This window comes from Cherax quadricarinatus, chromosome 2 (assembly GCF_038502225.1).
Source record: "Cherax quadricarinatus isolate ZL_2023a chromosome 2, ASM3850222v1, whole genome shotgun sequence".
NCBI lineage: Eukaryota > Metazoa > Arthropoda > Malacostraca > Decapoda > Parastacidae > Cherax > Cherax quadricarinatus.
Genome location: NC_091293.1, coordinates 68783018 through 68810985, shown reverse-complemented (window position 1 = coordinate 68810985; position 27968 = coordinate 68783018). Strand labels below are relative to the sequence as shown.

Sequence of the window (27968 nt, the reverse complement as noted above, 5' to 3'; positions counted from 1 at the left end):
TTGTAGCTACAGTTAGATTAAGAGGTAGATGGGACAAAAGGAAAATGGTAATAGCAAGTAAGAGAGAGGTGAAAGTGTATAAACTAAGGGAGGAAGAAGTTAGGGTGATATATAGGTAACTTTTGGCAGAAAGGTGGGCTAATGCAAGTATGAGTAGTGGGGGGATTGAAGAGGGTTGGAAGTTTTAAAAACACAGTATTAGAATGTGGGGCAGAAGTTTGTGACTATAGGAGGGTGGAATGATGAAGTAAAGGGTGTGATAAGAGAGAAAAAGGTAGCTTTTGGGAGGTTTTTTACAAAGCAGAGCAGAGTATAAGGAGAGTAAAAGAAAACTGAAGAGAGTGGTGAGAGAGTGCAAAAGGAGAGCAGATGGTAGAGTGGGAGAGGCACTGTCAAGAAATTTTGATGAAAATAAGAAAAATTTTTGGAGATAAACAAGTTAAGAAAGCCCAGGGAATGAATGGATCTGTCAGTAGAGGAGTTAGGTAGATGGTGGGAATATTGTGAGGAACTTTTAAATGTCCATGAAGAAAGGAAGGTGGTAACTTCATGCATTGGCCAGGGAGGTATAACATCTTTTAGGAGTGAAGAAGAGCAGGATGTGAGTGTGGGGAGGTGCGAGAGGCATTATGGAGAATGAAAGGGGGTAAAGCAGCTGGAACTGACAGGATCATAACAGAAATGTTAAAAGCAGGGGGTGGGATATAGTGTTGGAGTGGTTGGTATTAATGCTTAATAAATGTATGAAAGAGGGGATTGGCAGAGAGCACGTGTAATTCCTTTATATAAAGGAAAGGGGACAAAAGAGATTGTAAAAAACTATAGGAAAATAAGTTTACTGAGTATACCAGGAAAAGCGTACGGTAGGGTTATTACTGAAATAATTAGAGGTAAGACAGAGAGCAGGATTGCAAATGAGCAAGCAGGCTTTAGAGTGGGTAGGGGATGTGCAGATCAAGTGTTTACATTGAAGCATATATGTGAACAATATTTAGATAAAGGAAGGGAAGTTTTCATTGGATTTATCAGTGTAGAAAAGGCATATGATAGAGTGGATAGGAGAGCAATGTGGCAGATGTTACAAGTATATGGAATAGATAATAAGTTACTAAATGTTGTAAAGAGTTTTTATGAGGATAGTGAGGCTCAGGTTAGGGTGTGTAGGAGAGAGGGACATTACTTCCTGGTAAAAGTAAGTCTTAGACAGAGATGTGTAATGTTACCATGGTTGTGATGAATGGAGGGACTGATTACCTCATACTCCTCCTCTCCTTACGCCTTCCTCTTTGTATTGGACTGATGAAGCCACTGTGTGGTGAAACGTTTCCTGAATAAAGATTCCCATATGCTGCATAAGAATGAGGGACTGATTACCTCATACTCCTCCTCTCCTTACGCCTTCCTCTTTGTATTGGACTGATGAAGCCACTGTGTGGCGAAACGTTTCCTGAATAAAGATTCCCATATGCTGCATAAGTGTCTCAATCTTCAACTTGTCGGTTTTTCAAACCATTCATCACAACTATCAGACACTGCAGCATCATGGGATCTTCTTACAAAGAATGCTTCAACGCTTGTTCAACCTTTGGACAAAGACCTACTTCGACTAGTGGATGATACCACTATGATCCCGCCTCCGTCTGCTTCAAGTCACCTCACTACAGTATATAAGCCACGTCTACGGCCCTATGCTGTACATTCTACAAGATTGATGGACTGAACACATCGACTCCAGGCTGAGGGACTGATTACCTCATACTCCTCCTCTCCTTACGCCTTCCTCTTTGTACTGGACTGATGAAGCCACTGTGTGGCGAAACGTTTCCTGAATAAAGATTCCCATATGCTGCATAAGTGTCTCAATCTTCAACTTGTCGGTTTTTCAAACCATTCATCACAACTGTCAGACACTGCAGCATCATGGGATCTTCTTACAAAGAATGCTTCAACGCTTGTTCAACCTTTGGACAAAGACCTACTTCGACTAGTGGATGATACCACTATGATCCCGCCTCTGTCTGCTTCAAGTCACCTCACTACAGTATATAAGCCACGTCTACGGCCCTATGCTGTACATTCTACAAGATTGATGGACTGAACACATCGACTCCAGGCTGAGGGACTGATTACCTCATACTCCTCCTCTCCTTACGCCTTCCTCTTTGTATTGGACTGATGAAGCCACTGTGTGGCGAAACGTTTCCTGAATAAAGATTCCCATATGCTGCATAAGTGTCTCAATCTTCAACTTGTCGGTTTTTCAAACCATTCATCACAACTGTCAGACACTGCAGCATCATGGGATCTTCTTACAAAGAATGCTTCAACGCTTGTTCAACCTTTGGACAAAGACCTACTTCGACTAGTGGATGATACCACTATGATCCCGCCTCCGTCTGCTTCAAGTCACCTCACTACAGTATATAAGCCACGTCTACGGCCCTATGCTGTACATTCTACAAGATTGATGGACTGAACACATCGACTCCAGGCTGAGGGACTGATTACCTCATACTCCTCCTCTCCTTACGCCTTCCTCTTTGTATTGGACTGATGAAGCCACTGTGTGGCGAAACGTTTCCTGAATAAAGATTCCCATATGCTGCATAAGTGTCTCAATCTTCAACTTACCATGGTTGTTTAATATATTTATAGATGGGGTTGTAAAAGAAGTTAATGCTAGGGTGTTGGGGAGAGGGGTGGGATTAAATTATGGGGAATCAAATACAAAATGGGAGATGACACAGTTACTCTTTGCTGATGATACTGTGCTTATGGGAGAGACTAAAGAAAAGTTGCAAAGGCTAGTGGACAAGTTTGGGAGTGTGTGTAAAAGTAGAAAGTTGAAAGTGAACATAGAAAAGAGTAAGGTGATAAGGGTATCAAATGATTTAGATAAAGAAAAATTGGATATCACATTGGAGAGAGGCAGTATGGAAGAAGTGAATGTTTTTGGATATTTGGGAGTTGACTTGTCAGCAGATGAGTTTATGAAGGATGAGGTTAACCAGAGAATTGATGAAGGAAAAAAGGTGAGCGGTGCATTGATGTATCTGTGGAGACAAAAAACATTATCCATGAAGGCAAAGAAGGGAATGTATAAAAGTATAGTGGTACCAACAGTTATATGGGTGTGAAGTTTGCGCTGCAAATGCTGCGGCGAAAAGGCGGCTGGAGGCAGTGGAGATGTCCTGTCTAAGGGTAATGTGTGGTGTAAATATTATGCAGAGAATTTGGAGTGCAGAAATTAGGAGGAGGTGTGGAGTTCTAAAAGTATTAGTCAGAGGGCTGAAGAGTGGTTGTTGAGGTGCTTTGATCATTTAGAGAGAATGGATCAAAGTAGAATGACTTGGAGAGCATATAAATCTGTAGGGGAAGGAAGGCAGGGTAGGGATCGTCCTCAAAAAGGTTGGAGGGAGGGGTAAAGGAGGCTTTGTGGGTGAGGGGCTTGGACTTCCAGGAAGCATGTGTGAGCGTGTGATAGGGGTGAATGGAGACGAATGGTTTTTGGGACCTGACGAGCTATTGGAGTGTGAGCAGGGTAATATTTTGTGAAGGGATTCAGGGAAACTGGTTAGCCAGACTTAAGTCCCGGAAATGGGACGTATAATGCCTACCCTTTAACCCTTTGACTGTTTCCGACGTATAAATACGTCTTACGAGCCAATGTTTCTGACGTATTTATACGCATAAATTCTAGCAGCTTCAAATCAAGCAGGAGAAAGCTGCTAGGCCCACATGTGAGAGAATGGGTCTCCATGGTCAATGTGCACCATATAAAAAAAATCGGGGAGCCAGTGGTGCATTGTGGGAATGCCATTTCAGTTGTCATTTTTCAGCATGTCTAGTGGTAAGAAATATGTGATTCCCCAGCAAATCTGGGACTCTTCTCTTCCCAAGTGAGAGGAGGAGGAGGAGGAAGAAGAAGATGTAATAATATTGTTCCCTTGAAGCAAGAAAAAAAAAAGTCCACCCCATGACAGTGACAAGATAAGGGGAGATAACATCTGATAAGAGCTGACTTTGATGAGCGTAAAGGAGGGTAATATTACATGACCATCGCCTCCCTTTGTTTTTGCTGGTACACAAACATTTCTGTCTGTCTATTTGTCTGTCTGTCAAGCTCCCTGTCTGTCCATCTAGCTCTCTGTCTCAGAGAGAGCCACAAGACTGTGTCATCACGTTTACTCACATCTTCAAGCAGAGTATAGCACTTTGTCTGGATTTCTTGGGTTATCCTAGGTAATTTACACTATGTATACTTGTATTTATGTGTACCTGTGAGACAGAGATAGGCAGACAGATAGAAAGAGAGACAGATTGAAAGATATAGAATGAGGGAGAAAGATAATTAGATAGAATGGAGGAGGGGAAGCAGCATCCGACCCCATTGTTTTGACAGGCAGTAGGGGTAGTGACTAATGAGACAATATGTCACTTTGACAGCTGCCGACTTCTGACTCAAAACAATTATAAGCCACACACTCGCACACAAGACAAGGAGAAGGAGAAGGAGGAGAAGGAGGAGAAGGAGGAGAAGGAGGAGAAGGAGGAGAAGGAGGAGAAGGAGGAGAAGGAGGAGAAGGAGAAGAAGGAGAAGAAGGAGAAGAAGGAGAAGAAGGAGAAGAAGGAGAAGAATATTAATAATAATAATAATAATAATAATAATAATAATAATGATTGTTTGTTTGTTTGTTTGTTTTTGTAAACAAGTTTTGTAAACAATATATTGATAATTATGTTTGTGTGCTTATTGTGTTGTATACAACGAGTGTATATATATACATTGCACCTTACTTTGGTCTCATAGGCCACATAAGTTATGTGAAAAAATAAAATAGTGAAAAAAACAAAAAACCTTCAATTACAAGTAAACTAAAGTTTACCGGGTGAGTGGCAGTCGCCGCTGTTGCCATACACGGCTCATTTTCTGCAAACTTCACGGCTCTATATCTCGGTAAGTACCGATGGCAAAAATTTTTTTTTTGGACTAAAACACTCAGAAAAATAATCTTAACATTTTCATAAGAAAAAAATAATTTTTTTTTTTTTGAATATTTGGCGACATAGAATGACAGTTTCAGAGAGGGGCCTGAAACAGTCAAAGGGTTAAAGGAGGGTTTTGGGATATTGGCAGTTTGGAGGGACTTCTGAACTGTCATATCTGAGCACCTCTGCAAAGACAGTGATTATGTATGAGTAAGGTGAAAGTGTTGCATGATGATGAAGGTACTATTTTCTTTTTGGGGATTTTCTGTCTTTTTGGGTCGCCCTGCCTCGGTGGGAGACGACCGACATGTTGAAAAAAAAAAAATTATGAACTCCTACTTAATAATTTATGTCTAGTTATTAAGTAGTATTTAAGCATTAGGATTAATTTGACAGAAATGAACTGCATGCTAGTGGCTTTCTTATGTGCATAACAATATTTTTTTACATGTAAACTACATTATCTATATACTTAATAAAAGAAATAAAGAATGTGAATTTGACTGTACAGTGGACCCCCGCATAACGATTACCTCCGAATGCGACCGATTATGTAAGTGTATTTATGTAAGTGCGTTTGTACGTGTATGTTTGGGGGTCTGAAATGGACTAATCTACTTCACAATATTTCTTATGGGAACAAATTCGGTCAGTACTGGCACCTGAACATACTTCTGGAGTGAAAAAATATCGTTAACCGGGGGTCCACTGTACTTCCCATCTCCAAGATTCAAGTCTGGCTATCCAGTATCCTGCTCACACTACAACAGCACCTCAAATAAAAAAAGAAAACACTTGCATCCACTGAACTCCTATCTAAAATGCTCACACAAGCCTGTTGGATGTCCAAACCCCACACACGTGAAATCTCCTCCACTCCTTCCCTCCAACCTTTCCTACTATGACGCCTACCCCTCCTTACCTCGTCAAAATTTTGACATACGTACAGCCTCTCCTCACTTAACAATGGAGTTCCGTTCCCAAGACTATGTCGGTAAATGAATTCATCGCTATGTGAGGAGCATACTATAATGGTAGTGGGTTTGTGTCAACCATCTTTGATACTGTTTTCAAGTCACCTATGCACCATTTATGGCATTTCTGGTATACGTATTTTTAAATGTTTATACAGCAATGTACTGTTTATTGCAATAAACAGAATAGAGGAAATCAGCTCTAATATACATTATTTAGGTTTGCATACGGGTCAGAGAGCCCATCATAAGTCTGAGTCATCAGTAAACGAGTACATTGCTGAGTGAGGAGAGGCTGTATATAAAAATGATCTGTGAATTTCACTGCATGAGCAAGATTAAGCTTATGCTTTTGCTGTCTAACTGATAATAAAGATTTATCTGGGTACCTCTTCCTCAAATGTGTTTTAACTCTTATGATGTCAGTGCTGTAGTACTATGGATTAGAGCTCTGGGTCAGTGCCGTAGTACTACGGATTGGAGCTCTGGGTGAGTGCTGTAGTTCAATCTGATGAGCTCATCTCACTCAGATAAGTAAAGAGTCCTGCCCTATGCAGTACATGAAAAAACTGAGCAGGGTTATGGTTAAAATAGCTACTCTGCGGTGTTCAGTGGAACCTCTACTTGCGAGTTTAATCAGTTCTGTGACCTTGCTCGCAACTGAATTCGCTCGTTTGCCGAGTCAATTTTCCTCATTTAAACTAATTAAAATGCAATTAATCAGTTCCAGTGGAATTCTGTACTTCAATAATTTCCCTAATATCAATTCTACAGCTTATTTATCCATCACAATTCATCTAACATGACATAATAAACAATATAAATAACATAGAAACCTGATATATACTCTAGAATGAATAAAATATCATTCATGTACTGGTATCGTCAGCAGATGACTTTGTCTGGAGACCGGGCAAATTACTTCTTGAATAATTTCGCTAATATCATCTACATGGCTTATTTATCTGTCACAGTTCTTCTAATTTGACATAATAAACAATATAAATAAAATAGAAACCTGATACATACTCTAGAATGAATAAAATATGTCATTATGTAACAGGTAGAGGTGGCCACAACTGCTTCCTCTTGGTTGTGGTAAACACTACCATATAGTGACGGTCTTTTGAAGCTGTCTATTATTATAATTATATGAATGAAAAGAAGTTGGATGTCCTGGCCCTAAGCGAAACAAAGCTGAAGGGGGTAGGAGAGTTTCAGTGGGGGGAAATAAATGGGATTAAATCTGGAGTATCTGAGAGAGTTAGAGCAAAGGAAGGGGTAGCAGTAATGTTAAATGATCAGTTATGGAAGGAGAAAAGAGAATATGAATGTGTAAATTCAAGAATTATGTGGATTAAAGTAAAGGTTGGATGCGAGAAGTGGGTCATAATAAGCGTGTATGCACCTGGAGAAGAGAGGAATGCAGAGGAGAGAGAGAGATTTTGGGAGATGTTAAGTGAATGTATAGGAGCCTTTGAACCAAGTGAGAGAGTAATTGTGGTAGGGGACTTGAATGCTAAAGTAGGAGAAACTTTTAGAGAGGGTGTGGTAGGTAAGTTTGGGGTGCCAGGTGTAAATGATAATGGGAGCCCTTTGATTGAACTTTGTATAGAAAGGGGTTTAGTTATAGGTAATACATATTTTAAGAAAAGGAGGATAAATAAGTATACACGATATGATGTAGGGCGAAATGACAGTAGTTTGTTGGATTATGTATTGGTAGATAAAAGACTGTTGAGTAGACTTCAGGATGTACATGTTTATAGAGGGGCCACAGATATATCAGATCACTTTCTAGTTGTAGCTACACTGAGAGTAAAAGGTAGATGGGATACAAGGAGAATAGAAGCATCAGGGAAGAGAGAGGTGAAGGTTTATAAACTAAAAGAGGAGGCAGTTAGGGTAAGATATAAACAGCTATTGGAGGATAGATGGGCTAATGAGAGCATAGGCAATGGGGTCGAAGAGGTATGGGGTAGGTTTAAAAATGTAGTGTTAGAGTGTTCAGCAGAAGTTTGTGGTTACAGGAAAGTGGGTGCAGGAGGGAAGAGGAGCGATTGGTGGAATGATGATGTGAAGAGAGTAGTAAGGGAGAAAAAGTTAGCATATGAGAAGTTTTTACAAAGTAGAAGTGATGCAAGGAGGGAAGAGTATATGGAGAAAAAGAGAGAAGTTAAGAGAGTGGTGAAGCAATGTAAAAAGAGAGCAAATGAGAGAGTGGGTGAGATGTTATCAACAAATTTTGTTGAAAATAAGAAAAAGTTTTGGAGTGAGATTAACAAGTTAAGAAAGCCTAGAGAACAAGTGGATTTGTCAGTTAAAAATAGGAGAGGAGAGTTATTAAATGGAGAGTTAGAGGTATTGGGAAGATGGAAGGAATATTTTGAGGAATTGTTAAATGTTGATGAAGATAGGGAAGCTGTGATTTCGTGTATAGGGCAAGGAGGAATAACATCTTGTAGGAGTGAGGAAGAGCCAGTTGTGAGTGTGGGGGAAGTTCGTGAGGCAGTAGGTAAAATGAAAGGGGGTAAGGCAGCCGGGATTGATGGGATAAAGATAGAAATGTTAAAAGCAGGTGGGGATATAGTTTTGGAGTGGTTGGTGCAATTATTTAATAAATGTATGGAAGAGGGTAAGGTACCTAGGGATTGGCAGAGAGCATGCATAGTTCCTTTGTATAAAGGCAAAGGGGATAAAAGAGAGTGCAAAAATTATAGGGGGATAAGTCTGTTGAGTGTACCTGGTAAAGTGTATGGTAGAGTTATAATTGAAAGAATTAAGAGTAAGACGGAGAATAGGATAGCAGATGAACAAGGAGGCTTTAGGAAAGGTAGGGGGTGTGTGGACCAGGTGTTTACAGTGAAACATATAAGTGAACAGTATTTAGATAAGGCTAAAGAGGTCTTTGTGGCATTTATGGATTTGGAAAAGGCGTATGACAGGGTGGATAGGGGGGCAATGTGGCAGATGTTGCAAGTGTATGGTGTAGGAGGTAGGTTACTGAAAGCAGTGAAGAGTTTTTTACGAGGATAGTGAGGCTCAAGTTAGAGTATGTAGGAAAGAGGGAAATTTTTTTCCCAGTAAAAGTAGGCCTTAGACAAGGATGTGTGATGTCACCGTGGTTGTTTAATATATTTATAGATGGGGTTGTAAGAGAAGTAAATGCGAGGGTCTTGGCAAGAGGCGTGGAGTTAAAAGATAAAGAATCACACACAAAGTGGGAGTTGTCACAGCTGCTCTTTGCTGATGACACTGTGCTCTTGGGAGATTCTGAAGAGAAGTTGCAGAGATTGGTGGATGAATTTGGTAGGGTGTGCAAAAGAAGAAAATTAAAGGTGAATACAGGAAAGAGTAAGGTTATGAGGATAACAAAAAGATTAGGTGATGAAAGATTGAATATCAGATTGGAGGGAGAGAGTATGGAGGAGGTGAACGTATTCAGATATTTGGGAGTGGACGTATCAGCGGATGGGTCTATGAAAGATGAGGTGAATCATAGAATTGATGAGGGAAAAAGAGTGAGTGGTGCACTTAGGAGTCTGTGGAGACAAAGAACTTTGTCCTTGGAGGCAAAGAGGGGAATGTATGAGAGTATAGTTTTACCAACGCTCTTATATGGGTGTGAAGCGTGGGTGATGAATGTTGCAGATTATTATATAGTACATTATTACTATATGTATTACATGATTATTATTATAACATTATCATAGTATTATTTTTTTTTTAACAAGTCTGCTGTCTCCCACCGAGGCAGGGTGACCCAAAAAGAAAGAAAATCCCAAAAAAGAAAATGCTTTCATCATCATTCAACACTTTCACCTCCCTCACACATAATCACTGTTTTCGCAGAGGTCCTCAGAACACAACAGTTTAGAAGCATATACGTATAAAGATACACAACATATCCCTCCAAACTGCTAATATCCCGAACCCCTCCTTTAGAGTGCAGGCATTGTACTTCCCATTTCCAGGACTCAAGACTGGCTATATAAAAATAACTGGTGTCCCAGAATCCCTTCACTAAATATTACCCTGCTCACACTACAACAGATTGTCAGGTCCCAAATATCATTTGTCTCCATTCACTCCTATCGTACACGCTCATGCATGCCTGCTGGAAGTCCAAGCCCCTCACCCACAAAACCTCCCTTACCCCTTCCCTCCAACCTTTTCGAGGACAACCCTTACCCCACCTTCCTTCCCCTACAGATTTATATGCTCTTCATGTCATTCTATTTTGACCCATTCTCTCTAAATGACCAAACCACCTCAACAACCCCTCTACAGCCCTCTGACTAATACTTTTATTACTCCACACCTTCTCCTAATTTCCACACTCCGAATTTTCTGCATAATATTTACACCACACATTGCCCTTAGACAGGACATCTCCACTGCCTCCAACCACCTCCTCGCTGCTGCATTCACAACCCAAGCTTTACACAAATATAAGAGTGTTGGCACTACAGTGGACCCCCGCCTTACGATCAGCTCCCAACTCGACCAATTATGTAATTGTACTTTTGTAAGTGCTTTTGTACGTGTATTTTTGGGGGTCTGAAACGGACTAATCTAATTCACAATATTCCTTATGGGAACAAATTCAGTCGGTAACGGCACCCGAACAGACTTCTGGAATGAAATAATATCGGAAGGCGGGGGTCCACTGTACTATACTTTCACACATTCCCTTCTTTGCCTCCATAGATAACGTGTTTTGTCTCCACATATACCTCAACGCACCACTCACCTTTTTTCCCTCATCAATTCTATGATTAACCTCATCCTTCATAAATCCATCTGCCGACACATCAACTCCGAAGTATCTGAAAACATTCACTTCTTCCATACTACTCCTCCCCAATTTGATATCCAATTTTTCTTTATCTAAATCATTTGATACCCTCATCACCTTACTCTTTTCTATGTTCACTTTCAACTTTCTACCTTTACACACTCTCCCAAACTCATCCACTTATTATTATTCTTCTTTCTTTCAACACACCGGCCGTATCCCACCGAGGCGGGGTGGCCCAAAAGGAAAAACGAAAGTTTCTCCTTTTACATTTAGTAATATATACAGGAGAAGGGGTTACTAGCCCCTTGCTCCCGGGATTTTAGTTGCCTCTTACAACACGTATAGCTTACGGAGGAAGAATTCTGTTCCACTTCCCCAAGGAGATAAGAGGAAATAAACAAGAATAAGAACTAGAAAGAAAATAGAAGAAAACCCAGAGGGGTGTGTATATACATGCTTGTACATGCATGTGTAGTGTGACCTAAGTGTAAGTAGAAGTAGCAAGACATACCTGAAATCTTGCATGTTAATGAGACAGAAAAAAGGACACCAGCAATCCTACCATTATGTAACACAATTACAGGCTTTTGTTTTACACTCACTTGGCAGGATGGTAGTACCTCCCTGGGCGGTTGCTGTCTACCAACCTACTACCTATAATTATTATTCTTTCTTTCAACACACTGGCTGTATCCCACCGAGGCAGGGTGGCCCAAAAGGAAAAACGAAAGTTTCTCCTTTTACATTTAGTAATATATACAGGAGAAGAGGTTACTAGCCCCTTGCTCCCGGCATTTTAGTTGCCTCTTACAACACGCATGGCTTACGGAGGAAGAATTCTGTTCCACTTCCCCATGGAGATACGAGGAAATAAACAAGAACAAGAACTAGAAAGAAAATAGAAGAAAACCATGAGGGGTATATATATATATGCTTATACATGCATGTGTAGTGTGACGAAAGTGTAAGTAGAAGTAGCAAGACATACCTGAAATCTTGCATGTTAATGAGACAGAAAAAAAGACACCAGCAATCCTACCATTATGTAAAACAATTACAGGCTTTTGTTTTACACTCACTTGGCAGGACGGTAGTACCTCCCTGGGCGGTTGCTGTCTACCAACCTACTACCTATAATTATTATTATTATTATTATTATTATTACAATAGAAATAATTTGTAATTTTTATTCACACAAAAAATAGAAGATTTACTGTTATGCAGACTACTGTCTTATTGCAATAATTGTATAAATAACGTCAACCCATTCACGGCTGCATATTGGAATGTGTCGTCATTTGTTTACTCTTGAACATAGCCAAAGAATCGACCATTTTTCCTACTTTGAGCTCAATTTCAAGGTACTTTTCATTGTAAAAGCAATCAAAATCATATCTATTTCTGTAATATATCTTCCATTCTATCAAATGAGACCAAAAAAAAGGAGAATACAACCAAAAAAAAAAAACATACAAAAATGCCAATGTGTAAATATCACAGAGACTGCTAACTTTGTGAAAGTGTAGTTTCGTAAGTTTTCCATCAAATTTCATACTTTTGGCGTCATTACCTTGAGAAAAAGATTCTCTATCATTTCATAAGAATAAAAAAATGAAAAATTATTGTACCCTGTGGACAAGTTTCAGATAAGTTCAGAGAGTTCGCATAAATGGGGAAAAATCAGAATGGGGGCACGTCACAAGCGGTGTTCCGCAGGGGTCAGTGTTGGGCCCTCTGTTGTTCACAATTTACATAAATGACATAGATGAGGGAATAAATAGCGACATAAGCAAATTTGCTGATGACACCAAAATAGGTCGTTCAATTCACTCTAATGAGGATCATAGAGCACTTCAGGATGATTTGAATAGACTGATGCAATGGGCGGAGAAATGGCAGATGCAGTTTAATATAGACAAATGCAAAGTTCTAAATGCTGGACAGTTAAATAACCATGCCACACAAACTAAATAATGTAGATCTTAATACTACTGATTGCGAAAAGGATTTAGGAGTTCAGGTAAGCAGTAATCTAAAACCAAGGCAACATTGCATTAGTGTTTGCAATAAAGCTAACAGAATCCTTGGCTTCATCTCTAGAAGTATAAATAATAGAAGTCCTCAGGTTGTTCTTCAACTCTATATATCCTTGGTTAGGCTTCATGTGGATTATGCTGAGCAGTTCTGGTCAGCATACTACAGAATGGATATAAATGCACTCAAAAATGTACAGAGGAGGATGACGAAGATGATCCCATGTATCAGGAATCTTCCCTATGAGGATAGACTGAGGGCCCTGAATCTGCACTCTCTCGAAAGGCGTAGAATTAGGGTATGTAGAGTATGTAGGAAAGAGGGAAATTTTTTCCCAGTAAAAGTAGGCCTTAGACAAGGATGTGTGATGTCACCGTGGTTGTTTAATATATTTATAGATGGGGTTGTAAGAGAAGTAAATGCGAGGGTCTTGGCAAGAGGCGTGGAGTTAAAAGATAAAGAATCACACACAAAGTGGGAGTTGTCACAGCTGCTCTTTGCTGATGACACTGTGCTCTTGGGAGATTCTGAAGAGAAGTTGCAGAGATTGGTGGATGAATTTGGTAGGGTGTGCAAAAGAAGAAAATTAAAGGTGAATACAGGAAAGAGTAAGGTTATGAGGATAACAAAAAGATTAGGTGATGAAAGATTGAATATCAGATTGGAGGGAGAGAGTATGGAGGAGGTGAACGTATTCAGATATTTGGGAGTGGACGTGTCAGCAGATGGGTCTATGAAAGATGAGGTGAATCATAGAATTGATGAGGGAAAAAGAGTGAGTGGTGCACTTAGGAGTCTGTGGAGACAAAGAACTTTGTCCTTGGAGGCAAAGAGGGGAATGTATGAGAGTATAGTTTTACCAACGCTCTTATATGGGTGTGAAGCATGGGTGATGAATGTTGCAGCAACGAGAAGGCTGGAGGCAGTGGAGATGTCATGTCTGAGGGCAATGTGTGGTGTGAATATAATGCAGAGAATTCGTAGTTTGGAAGTTAGGAGGAGGTGCGGGATTACCAAAACTGTTGTCCACAGGGCTGAGGAAGGGTTGTTGAGGTGGTTCGGACATGTAGAGAGAATGGAGCGAAACAGAATGACTTCAAGAGTGTATCAGTCTGTAGTGGAAGGAAGGCGGGGTAGGGGTCGGCCTAGGAAAGGTTGGAGGGAGGGGGTAAAGGAGGTTTTGTGTGCGAGGGGCTTGGACTTCCAGCAGGCATGCGTGAGCGTGTTTGATAGGAGTGAATGGAGACAAATGGTTTTTAATACTTGACATGCTGTTGGAGTGTGAGCAAAGTAACATTTATGAAGGGATTCAGGGAAACCGGCAGGCCAGACTTGAGTCCTGGAGATGGGAAGTACAGTGCCTGCACTCTGAAGGAGGGGTGTTAATGTTGCAGTTTAAAAACTGTAGTGTAAAGCACCCTTCTGGCAAGACAGTGATGGAGTGAATGATGGTGAAAGTTTTTCTTTTTCGGGCCACCCTGCCTTAGTGAGAATCGGCCAGTGTGATAATAAAAAAATAAAAAATAATTGAAGTGTATAAATGGAAAACAAGAATAAATAAAGGGGATGTAAATAGTGTGCTGAAAATTTCCCACCAAGACAGGACTCGCAGCAATGTTTCAGGTTGGAAAAATTCAGATTCAGGAAGGATATAAGAAAGCACTGGTTTGGTAATAGAGTTGTGGATGAGAGGAACAAACTCCCGAGTACAGTTATTGAGGCTAAAATGTTGTGTAGCTTTAAAATTAGGTTAGATAAATACACGAGTTCTAGGCAGTAGGTTGGTAGACAGCAACCGCCCTGGGAAGTACTACCGTCCTGCCAAGTGAGTGTAAAACGAAAGCCTGTAATTGTTTTACATGATGGTAGGATTGCTGGTGTCCTTTTTTGTCTCACAAACATGCAAGATTACAGGTATGTCTTGCTACTTCTACTTACACTTAGGTCACACTACACATACATGTACAAGCATATACATGTATATATACACATCCCTCTGGGTTTTCTATTTTCTTTCTAGTTCTTGTTCTTGTTTATTTCCTCTTATCTCCATGGGGAAGTGGAACAGAATTCTTCCTCCGTAAGCCATGCGCGTTGTAAGAGGCGACTAAAATGCCGGGAGCAAGGGGCTAGTAACCCCTTCTCCCGTATAAATTACTAAATTTAAAAAGAGAAACTTTTGTTTTTCTTTTTGGGCCACCCTGCCTTGGTGGGATACGGCCGGACTGTTGAAAAAAAAAAAATACATGAGTGGGGTGTGGGTAGGTGTGAGTTGGACCTGACTAGCTTGTGTTACTAGATCTGATGCGGTGCTCCTTCCTTAAGTGGAAGTGACCTGATTAGGTGGGTCATTGGGCTAATCCGGGGGGAGAGAGACATGGACCTGCTTTGCATGGGTCAGTAGGCCTACTGCAGTGTTCCTTCTTTCTTATGTTCTTATAAGTAATCTTAGAAAGAAAACAGTGTAGTCAGTACTCAACCCTTTGAGGTTCAGAGCCCAAATCTCAGAATGACAGCCAGGGTCAAAGAATTTTCGAAAAAAAAAAAAAAGTCTTATCGAATTAAAGATAATATTTTTCAAAAGGTAATAAAACAAAGAAAAAAAATTTCTGATCAGTACTTACCAATATATACAGGCGTGAAGTTGACCCTTAAGGGGGGCTGTAGGGCAAATTTCCGCTCGCGCTCACCGAAAAATCGAAAAAATATGGAAATTGAGTTATATATACGGAAAAATAGCTCAACTCTTTGGCAACACAATGGTACCAGAATGAATGTTCTACGACGTTTCTACAAGAAATTATAGTCATTTATATCAGGTATGGTGACGGCGATGTTGATAGCGAGTCTGCTCACGGCCCGTATATTTTTTGGAGTTTTTTCCTTGTTTTTCATCACTTTTTCTTGCATTATTCTTTCTAATATAATAACTGACTATTTGGCATCATAAAACAGTAGGTGGAGCTTATCCATAGACTTAGAGACAACCGGGAACCAGACAGGAACGCTCAGCAGTGTTTCCGCTCCCGAGAGTTCCAGCAGGAATCACTCATTACGCTTATATATCAACTCTATGGCTTATTTGTCTATCAGAATTGATCTAATATGATATAATAAACACTCTAAATAACATACAAACATGTTATATACTCTAGACTGAATAAAATAGGCCATAATATGGCGAGAGACCATTGGGAATATTTCGATATTATTTGAGTTACTCATCTCCATGTCGTATTCTTTGGACTGTGAGTAAGAGAAAACGGTGTTCTGAGGATAACTGCACTAGAAAACATCAGTTTACTAAGAAATACACCCAAACAAACACGATTTTCGCGATTTTTTTTTTTTTTTTTGAGACGGGGGCCGGCCGGCGCTCCCGGCCGATATCCCGCAAGTAACTTATTCACCTAATGTCCAAAATTCTTCCTTTATTACTTAATTAAATGGAATATAATACTCACAGCAATTGTAGAATAATGATTTCTCTATTTTCCGGTTGACAAATTTTGGAAATATTCCAAATACTTTGGGAGTTATGTGGGAGTAAAGGGCAGATTTTTTTGCAATATTCCAGGAACTAACAAACTTTATTTTTTTGTGAAATAAAGATAAGTTTATTTAGAGAAAAGGAGTAACAGAAAATAAGTATAAACATTGTTCTCTCGGCACCAAGTGTCCAAACAACCTTACGTAGTCCCATATAAGAGAAAATTTGGCCACAAGGGCATTTTCAGTAAATCAGTCTTTTCTCAGTTGTTGTTTGAGGTATATTTTTGATAAATATTTTCAAGAAAGATTGAAAACACTTTTCCCTGTGCACCAAAACTGGAGAAAATCGGACGGTAAACAAAAGAGTTACAGATTTTGCCCTACAGCCCCCTAATGACCTAGTGGTGGCAACATTGGTGACTTCCATAAAGTCGCATTTTTTTATTTTATTTTTTACCTTTTCTTTTCTTTTCTAATATTTTTTTCAGTAACTTTTGTGGCCTGAGAGACCAATATAATGCATAATGTATATATGTACACTTGTTGTATTCAACACAATAACCTCACTAATATTGTCATCATCATACTGTTTACAAAACTTGTTTATGCCAAAATACATGGAAAACTGTTCTATATTAATAATGTTCTATTGTATATTTACATATGTACAGTCACTGGACATGTTCCTAGAACTGCTGCAGTCTGTGGAAGTTTTTGAAACATGGTGTCATATACAATGGCGTCTTACATTCCACGCAAATAAACAGTGTCTTTGCGTCTTTGTGGCCGTCGTTTTGTATGTGAACAGACAGAACATCTCTTCTGAGCCCATTTCTTCTTAGTTGAAGGAAACTGTATTAGGAAGTGATCACTTTCCCACCTCAAACGAGTGGATAATCAGTGATCAATTTGTGGATGGTTTTGTATAGCAAGTGACGTGACCTGGTACTTTATTATTAGTTGTCTGATGACAGATAAACAAAATTCATTGTACGGTGGACTGTTGCTGGTCTTCAACTGGTACATATTATATGCATTGAGCATTGAAATATCCATGAGATGGAAGAAAAGTTTCATGCAACACTTGTAACTCCTACGAACACAACTGGCAAAGCCAATTTGCATGTCACATTTGTCAACCAAACGCATGTTTTGTGTGTAGTCAATCACTGTTGCTGGTTTCAGAATAGGTTTATTCATCACTATTCACCCTGCCACTGTCTTTCATTTCGTTATGGTGAATGGATGTCAGCAATGTGATATCCATTCACCATGCCACTGTAATGCCATGATGTTACTGGCAGCAAACACCTGCACCTCACCACTATGGGTGCCTGCGTTGAACCTGGGCATGTGTGTATGATTAGAATGCACTGTGCCACATACATCTGTTATGTTCACTCGGAAGAAATCAGTGAGCAAGAGGCCTGTGTACCAGTTATCAGTATACAGTGGTACCCTAAGTTTCGGCTATAATTCATTCCAGAAGGCTGTTCGAGTGCCATTACCGAACGAATTTGTTTACCAACGCTCTTATATGGGTGTGAAGCATGGGTGATGAATGTTGCAGCGAGGAGAAGGCTGGAGGCAGTGGAGATGTCATGTCTGAGGGCAATGTGTGGTGTGAATATAATGCAGAGAATTCGTAGTTTGGAAGTTAGGAGGAGGTGCAGGATTACCAAAACTGTTGTCCAGAGGGCTGAGGAAGGGTTGTTGAGGTGGTTCGGACATGTAGAGAGAATGGAGCGAAACAGAATGACTTCAAGAGTGTATCAGTCTGTAGTGGAAGGAAGGCGGGGTAGGGGTCGGCCTAGGAAAGGTTGGAGGGAGGGGGTAAAGGAGGTTTTGTGTGCGAGGGGCTTGGACTTCCAGCAGGCATGCGTGAGCGTGTTTGATAGGAGTGAATGGAGACAAATGGTTTTTAATACTTGACGTGCTGTTGGAGTGTGAACAAAGTAACATTTATGAAGGGGTTCAGGGAAACCGGCAGGCCGGACTTGAGTCCTGGAGATGGGAAGTACAGTGCCTGCACTCTGAAGGAGGGGTGTTAATGTTGCAGTTTAAAAACTGTAGTGTAAAGCACCCTTCTGGCAAGACAGTGATGGAGTGAATGATGGTGAAAGTTTTTCTTTTTCGGGCCACCCTGCCTTGGTGGGAATCGGCCAGTGTGATAATAAAAAATAAGGAATAATGTACACTAGATCAGTCCATTTCAGACTCCCAAAAATGCACTTACAAAAGCACTTAACCATAATAGACTTACATAATTGTTTGTGTTGGGAGCTGTATGAAACTCGGGGTACCACTGTATAATGTATGCCCCATACCAAGATAAGGTTCCATCATTGTTCTCACTACATCCCCTGATGTAGTGAGGCATGGCCACACAAAAATATTAGTTTTCTCTTGCGACGAGGTACAACTGAATGTGACTGAGATGCACCAGCACCAGAGGTGGAAGGTCAAGGGTCATCAGGACTTTCGGCACTGCTTTCAATATCCTGAGCATTAGTTTCGGTCACAAATTGTTTAAAACCATAGAATTCTTCTTCAGATCCGCTTCCATCCGTGTTAGAACTATCACTTGGAAAGAGGAGATTCCCAATTCACTGGGGAGTGAGAGCTTCCTTACCGCGAGGCATGATGAACAAATTGTACCGAGATGGCATTCCCATAATGCTATGCGGGTGCACTGATTTTGTTTATTGCGCGCACTGACCCATTCTCTTAGATATAGGACTACCAGCCTTCTCACACTAAATTTGAAGCTGCTAGAATTTTGAAGTAGAACTATGGCGTGGACTCTGGCTTCAAAGCCGTAGAACTATGGCATGGGCCCTCAAAGGGTTATTAATCTAAGTTAGCTGAGAAATTCAGAGCTTTCTCATATTCTTTCACTTTTGAATCAAGAAAAACTAAAGCTTACTTATTTTTACATGTACTGTTAGGCTTAACCCTTTGACTGTTTCGGCCGTATACATACGTCTTATGAGCCAGTGTTTCGGATGTAAATACGTATACTCAATAATTCTAGCGGCTTCAAATCAAGCAGGAGAAAGCTGGTAGGCCCACATGTGAGAGAATGGGTCTGTGTGGTCAGTGTGCATTGTATAAAAAAAAATCCTGCAGCACGCAGTGCATGAGAAAAAAAAATTCCGACCGTGTTTTTGGATTAAAACACTGAATTTGAGGTGTATTTTCGTATAGTATTTATGGTTGTATTCTAGTTTTCGTGGTCTCATTTGATAGAACGGAAAACATATTACAGAAATAGAGATGATTTTGATTAGTTTCATGATGAAAATGACCTTGAAATTGAGTTCAAAGTAGCGGAAATGTTCGATTTTTACCAATGTTCAAGAGTAAGCAAATCACACCACACGTCCAATACACATCAACTGGGGAGTCTAATATTCATTCACTAGCACACTGATATTATTTATACTATTTTCACAATAATGCAGTAGTCTGCATAACGCTAAATCTTCTATTTTTTGTGCGAATAAAAAATCAAAATAGAAAGCAAGAGTATTATAAGAGGGACCTGGAGACATGACTAATGAACAGAAGATATGTTATTTTAGTGCCAAGAATGTCTGCATTGTTTATTCTGGACCCTATTTTGAAACTGGCATCTTTTTTAATTTGCATGAAATTGGCCAAATTGCCAATTTCTGGTCACTTTATTGGGTAGTTGAAATCGGTAAATGGGCGGTTTCTTGTACTCAATTGATAGAAAAAATAGTTCTAAAGAAATAGCTATGAGTTTGGTCGACTGGAACAATGGAACTGGCCGAAAATAGAGCTCAAATTCAGAGAAACTGCCGATGCGTATATATCACCGAGATCGTTAACTTTGTGGGAGTGTAATTCCGTAAGTTTCTGATCAAATTTCGTACTTTTGGTGTCATTACCATCGGGAAAAGATTCTCTATCATTTCATAAGAAAAAAAAATTTTTTTTTTTTTTACCAAAAATTTTGCAACATAGAATGACAGTTTCAGAAATGGACTTGCGACAGTCAAAGGGTTAAGTCACATTCTCCTTCCCCATACATCCACAATCTTACATCTTCTGAATTTTTTGTTGCCCAGTGAGTGCCTCTTAACCGTGAGTTTCACTGATCACCAAGTGTCACTTAACAATGAGTGCGACTTAACTCAAGGATTTCATTTATGCTGTTCTTGGTCTCACTTATATTAATGTTTTAGAATTAAGTCAGAAACCTCTCAATGTTCCTGACTGGTTATTCTTGTAATAACACCTAGTAGTTATGTGCACATCATTTTTACTAACACACCGACCTTCTCCCACTGAGGTATAGTGATCAAAAAAGAAGAAATACTTTTACCTTCAAGCAAATACTACAGTTCAGATGTCCCTCCAAACTGAAAACATCCCTATTCCTCCTTCAGAGTGCAGGCACTATACTTCCCACCTTTAGGACACAAGTCATGCTAACCAGTGTCTCTAAATCCCTTCACAAAATGTTACCTTGCTTATGCTCCAACAGCTTGTCAAATCCCAAAAACCATTTGTCTCCAATCATTCCTATCTAACATGCTGGATGTCCAAGCCCTTCATGCACTAAACCTCCTTTACCCCCTCCCTCCAACCTTTCCTAAGGCAACCCCTACTTTGTCTTCAATCCACTACAAATATACACCCTCCAAATCATCCAATTTTTCTCAATCCTCTTTAAATGTCCAAACCACCTCAGCATCCCCTCCTCAGCCTTCTGGATAATACTTTTAGTAACGCTACACCTCCTAATCTCCAAACTATGAATTCTCTGCTTAATAATTACACTATACATTGCCCTCAAACATGACATCTCCACTGCCTCCAGATTCCTCCTTGCTGCAACATTCACAACCCATGTTTCAAACGCATATTAGAACGTTGGTACCACTATATTCTCATACATTCTTCTTTTGCCTCCATGGATAATGTTTTTTGTTTCTACAAATGCCTTAATGCACCACCCACCTTTTTTCCCTCAATTCTACAGCCTACTTCGTCTCTCACAGACCCATCCGCCAACAAGCCCACCACCAAATATCTGAATACATTCACTCCCTCCATACTCAGCATATAATACTGTGAAATTTAGAATGCAAGCCAACCATTCTTTTCTTATATGTCAATTGCTCAAATTCTTATTGCCCATATAACCTTCTCTAATATACTGTTTTTTATTATTTTTTTTTTTTATTATCACACCGGCCGATTCCCACCAAGGCAGGGTGGCCCGAAAAAGAAAAACTTTCACCATCATTCACTCCATCACTGTCTTGCCAGAAGGGTGCTTTACACTACAGTTTTTAAACTGCAACATTAACACCCCTCCTTCAGAGTGCAGGCACTGTACTTCCCATCTCCAGGACTCAAGTCCGGCCTGCCGGTTTCCCTGAATCCCTTCATAAATGTTACTTTGCTCACACTCCAACAGCACGTCAAGTATTAAAAACCATTTGTCTCCATTCACTCCTATCAAACACGCTCACGCATGCCTGCTGGAAGTCCAAGCCCCTCGCACACAAAACCTCCTTTACCCCCTCCCTCCAACCCTTCCTAGGCCGACCCCTACCCCGCCTTCCTTCCACTACAGACTGATACACTCTTGAAGTCATTCTGTTTTGCTCCATTCTCTCTACATGTCCGAACCACCTCAACAACCCTTCCTCAGCCCTCTGGACAACAGTTTTGGTAATCCCGCACCTCCTCCTAACTTCCAAACTACGAATTCTCTGCATTATATTCACACCACACATTGCCCTCAGACATGACATCTCCACTGCCTCCAGCCTTCTCCTCGCTGCAACATTCATCACCCACGCTTCACACCCATATAAGAGCGTTGGTAAAACTATACTCTCATACATTCCCCTCTTTGCCTCCAAGGACAAAGTTCTTTGTCTCCACAGACTCCTAAGTGCACCACTCACTCTTTTTCCCTCATCAATTCTATGATTCACCTCATCTTTCATAGACCCATCCGCTGACACGTCCACTCCCAAATATCTGAATACGTTCACCTCCTCCATACTCTCTCCCTCCAATCTGATATTCAATCTTTCATCACCTAATCTTTTTGTTATCCTCATAACCTTACTCTTTCCTGTATTCACCTTTAATTTTCTTCTTTTGCACACCCTACCAAATTCATCCACCAATCTCTGCAACTTCTCTTCAGAATCTCCCAAGAGCACAGTGTCATCAGCAAAGAGCAGCTGTGACAACTCCCACTTTGTGTGTGATTCTTTATCTTTTAACTCCACGCCTCTTGCCAAGACCCTCGCATTTACTTCTCTTACAACCCCATCTATAAATATATTAAACAACCACGGTGACATCACACATCCTTGTCTAAGGCCTACTTTTACTGGGAAAAAATTTCCCTCTTTCCTACATACTCTAACTTGAGCCTCACTATCCTCGTAAAAACTCTTCACTGCTTTCAGTAACCTACCTCCTACACCATACACTTGCAACATCTGCCACATTGCCCCCCTATCCACCCTGTCATACGCCTTTTCCAAATCCATAAATGCCACAAAGACCTCTTTAGCCTTATCTAAATACTGTTCACTTATATGTTTCACTGTAAACACCTGGTCCACACACCCCCTACCTTTCCTAAAGCCTCCTTGTTCATCTGCTATCCTATTCTCCGTCTTACTCTTAATTCTTTCAATTATAACTCTACCATACACTTTACCAGGTACACTCAACAGACTTATCCCCCTATAATTTTTGCACTCTCTTTTATCCCCTTTGCCTTTATACAAAGGAACTATGCATGCTCTCTGCCAATCCCTAGGTACCTTACCCTCTTCCATACATTTATTAAATAATTGCACCAACCCCTCCAAAACTATATCCCCACCTGCTTTTAACATTTCTATCTTTATCCCATCAATCCCGGCTGCCTTACCCCCTTTCATTTTACCTACTGCCTCACGAACTTCCCCCACACTCACAACTGGCTCTTCCTCACTCCTACAAGATGTTATTCCTCCTTGCCCTATACACGAAATCACAGCTTCCCTATCTTCATCAACATTTAACAATTCCTCAAAATATTCCTTCCATCTTCCCAATACCTCTAACTCTCCATTTAATAACTCTCCTCTCCTATTTTTAACTGACAAATCCATTTGTTCTCTAGGCTTTCTTAACTTGTTAATCTCACTCCAAAACTTTTTCTTATTTTCAACAAAATTTGTTGATAACATCTCACCCACTCTCTCATTTGCTCTCTTTTTACATTGCTTCACCACTCTCTTAACCTCTCTCTTTTTCTCCATATACTCTTCCCTCCTTGCATCACTTCTACTTTGTAAAAACTTCTCATATGCTAACTTTTTCTCCCTTACTACTCTCTTTACATCATCATTCCACCAATCGCTCCTCTTCCCTCCTGCACCCACTTTCCTGTAACCACAAACTTCTGCTGAACACTCTAACACTACATTTTTAAACCTACCCCATACCTCTTCGACCCCATTGCCTATGCTCTCATTAGCCCATCTATCCTCCAATAGCTGTTTATATCTTACCCTAACTGCCTCCTCTTTTAGTTTATAAACCTTCACCTCTCTCTTCCCTGATGCTTCTATTCTCCTTGTATCCCATCTACCTTTTACTCTCAGTGTAGCTACAACTAGAAAGTGATCTGATATATCTGTGGCCCCTCTATAAACATGTACATCCTGAAGTCTACTCAACAGTCTTTTATCTACCAATACATAATCCAACAAACTACTGTCATTTCGCCCTACATCATATCGTGTATACTTATTTATCCTCTTTTTCTTAAAATATGTATTACCTATAACTAAACCCCTTTCTATACAAAGTTCAATCAAAGGGCTCCCATTATCATTTACACCTGGCACCCCAAACTTACCTACCACACCCTCTCTAAAAGTTTCTCCTACTTTAGCATTCAAGTCCCCTACCACAATTTCTCTCTCACTTGGTTCAAAGGCTCCTATACATTCACTTAACATCTCCCAAAATCTCCTCTCTCTCTACTGTTTTTTATTGCAGTAAAATAAAAAAAAATTCCAAGCCAAGATGTGTTTAACAAATCATAAATGTTGCATGTTGAATGAGTGTGTAGCTACTACTATTGTTACACAAACCTAACTGAGCTCATTTTAGAGTTGTACCATATAAAAGTGTGGCAGGTACAGCATTTCTTCAAATTCAACTTGTTTAGCATCTTGAAGCAAAAAGTAATTTGTACAAATTATAGCAATTCCTTATTCAGAACTTCTTTATTAGGAATTTTCTATAACTGAGACAGCTGTTCACACACTTTGATTCAGAAGATATAATTCCTCTCTGAGTGTTATAATGTACTTGAATATGTATATAGTTATAAGTTAACCTGGGAACCTGTGATGGAAGTGAAGAAACTTTTTCTGTCTTGTCTCCCAAGCTTACTTTTTGATTACATTCAAAATATAATCAACATGCAGGGACCATTCTCCAGTTTAGTAAGAAAATAGAGAGAAATTAAGAAAGGAAAATTTTGCAAAACATAAGAAAAAGAAAGCAATGAACAAAATGTAATAATATGCTATACAAGCTTAAAACATACAAACCTCGAAGACAATTTGCTTACGCAGTCGCTTAATGGCAACGCTCCTTAGACTAGCTGGGCGTCTCTCTGATTGCATCAATCCACTATACCTCATTTGGATGCAGCAAATATCTATGAGCACAGAAATTGAAAAATAAATAAAATAAAAAAAAAAAAAAAAAAAAAAAAAAAAAAAAAAAACACTAAACACATTGATTTTATATATTTAACTGAATTCAATAATAAATATATACAGCCTCTCATCACTTAACAATGGAATTCCGTTCCTAAGACAACGTCGGTAAACGAATTAATTCATTGCTAAGTGAGGAGCATACTATAATGGTAGTGGGTTTGTGTCAACCATCTCTGATATTGTTTGAATGTCACCTTTGCACCATTTATAACATTTCTAGTATATTTTTAAATGTTTATACAGCAGTGTACTGTATACTGTAATAAACAAAATAGAGGAAATCAGTTCAAATATGCATTATTCAGGTATGCATACTGGTCAGAGAGCCTGTCTTAAGTCTGAGTCCTCAGTAAATGAGTACATCGCTAAGTGAGGAGAGGCTGTACTTTATCAAGTTTAGAGTCAATTCTGATGTCACTAAATACACGTTGAAGTGAGAAATTTGTAAGAGATTTTGTTTTATTTAAAAATAAATATCACAGGATTGAACTCCAAATTAAGAGGTATAGGCAAAAAGAATAAAAAGGCCTAATACTGTGACTGGAACAATACACAAATACCCTCATATAGGAGACAAACTCTCTTCTCTCAAACTCATTCTCTGACTGTTGTTTCACTACCACTATTGCCTTCTTAATGCCACCTCTACCTCTGTTGCACAACTTTTTCTACTGGTAATGGTACCACTGCCACATTAACCCTTTCGGAGTGGGTCCTGAAGTACTACAGCTTTAAAGTGCAGGTCAGTCCCATATTTCTATGCCATGAGCTCAGCTCACTCAGATAAGCTGTGAGCAGTAAACCTGGGTCTAGATAAGAGAGAATGGGTTTATGCAGCAAGTGTGCCCCACATAAAAAAATACAAGCAGCATGCAGTACATAATAGGAAATGAAGAACAACCACTGAAAGAATAGTGAACTTCCAAACGCTTTCGTGATCTTTCACATTACAGTGGAATCTCAAAAATCGAACGTATCACATATCGAATGTTTCGAAAAAAGAACCATTTTTTCGGACAAACTGTGTCCCTATTATCGAATGTGCCCATATTTTTGGACCGCTGGGTACGGGACCTGTCTGCCGCCCACTCTGTCCGCGTCCCCACGCAGGCGCCGTGAGCAGTCTAGCTTTGTTTATGCTTGAATGAACACTAACCTGCGCTCTCATTCACGCATTTTACGATTATTTCGTTGTGTTTAGCGCTTGTGGGGACTGTGAAATAAGCTGCCATGGGCCCAAAGAAACTTGCTAGTGGTACCCCTGTGGTAAAGAGAGTGAGAAACACCATAGACGTGAAGAAGGAAATAATACAGAAGTATGAGAGTGGTGTGAGACTTGTTGAGCTTGCCAGGATGTATGGGAAAAACAAGTCGACCATTGGTTCTATCCTGTCAAAGAAAGAACAGATCAAGGAAGCTGATGTTGCGAAAGGTGTTAATATAGGGAGTGGATGAGGTGCCTTCTTCAAAGATTAAGGAGATTTGTGCCAAGTGGAATGATGTCCAAATGTTTGTGCAGAAGTACCACCCTGAGCAAGCTCATACAAGCCATCTTTGCAACAAGTTCAGTGACAGAACCATGTCCCATTTTAGGGAAATGTTAAAGAGGCGCCAGAAACAGAGGACTGTGGACAGTTATTTTGTGAGACAGGGGTCCAGTGACTCTCAAGCCGGTCCTAGTGGCACTAAAAGACAGAGAAGGGAAGTAACCCCAGAGAGGGATTTACCTGAAGTCCTCATGGAGGGGGATTCTCCTTCCAAACACTAACCCCAACTCCCTCTCTCCTCCTCCCTATCTTCCAGATGCCATCACCAATCTTCAATAAAGGTAAGTAAAAATGTTATTTTATATGTATTACTATACATAATTAAAAACTATAGTATTTGTTGTATGTAAAACTGTAATTAATCCCTATAAAATGTATTTTTTGTGTGAATATTTTTGGGTTTCTGAAACGGATTAATTGTATTTCCATTATTTCTTATGGGAAATATTGCTTCGAATTTCAGACTTTTCGAATTTAGAACTAGCTCCAGGAATGGATTAAGTTCGATTTTTGAGGTTCCACTGTAATAGGTGTTTGGCAGGCTGGCTGGCTGGCCAGCTGGCTGGGGGGTGGTGGGTGGCTGGCTGGCTGATTGACTTTGGCTGTTTCTATCTCTGTCTGTCTCACAGGTACATGTAGGTACAGTAATTATGCATAGTGTAAATTACCTAGGATAACCCAAAAAATCCAAAGTGATATACTGTGCTTGTAGATATTTTTTCTTAATATGTCAACCGTTTCCCACTGAGGCAAGGTGACCCAAAAGAAAGAACCCAAAAAGAAAGAAAAAAAACTTTCATTATCATTTAACATTTTCACCAACACTCATACATAATCAATGTCTTTGCAGAGGCGCCCAGATATGACAGTTTAGATAGTCACTCCAAACTGCCATATCCCAAACCCCTCCTTTAAAGTGCAGGCATTGTACTTCCCATTTCCGAGACTAAAGTTCAGCTAACTCGTTTCCCTGAATCCCTTCACAAAATATTACCCTGCTCACACTCCAACAGCTCGTCAGGTCCCAAAACCCATTCGTCTCCATTCACGCCTATCTAACACTCTCACAACACTATGCTGGAAATCCAAACTCCTCACCCACAAAACCTCCTTTACCCCCTCCCTCTAACCATTTCAAGGATGACCCCCTACCCTGCCTTCCTTCCCCTACAGAATTATATGCTCTCCAAGTCATTCTACTTTGTTCCATTCTCTCTAAATGACCAAACCACCTCAACAACCCCTCTTCAGCCCTCTGACTAATACTTTTAGTAACTCCACACCTCCCCCTTAATTTCCACACTGCAAATTCTCTGCATAATATTTACACCACACACTGCCC

The 27968-nt window shown here is 40.0% G+C and overlaps 1 protein-coding gene across 2 annotated transcripts in view; it reads right to left on the bottom strand.

Moving 5' to 3' along the window:
* LOC128697178 (uncharacterized) overlaps positions 1 to 27968 on the bottom strand; it is a 179478-nt gene that overhangs the window by 135428 nt on the left and 16082 nt on the right. For both annotated transcript variants that reach the window (XM_053788755.2, XM_053788844.2), the window contains exon 2: positions 24906 to 25015. In XM_053788755.2, coding sequence (XP_053644730.2) covers positions 24906 to 24998 — 93 coding nt within the window. In that variant the 5' untranslated portion in view covers positions 24999 to 25015. The remainder of the gene's footprint in view (positions 1 to 24905; positions 25016 to 27968) is intronic.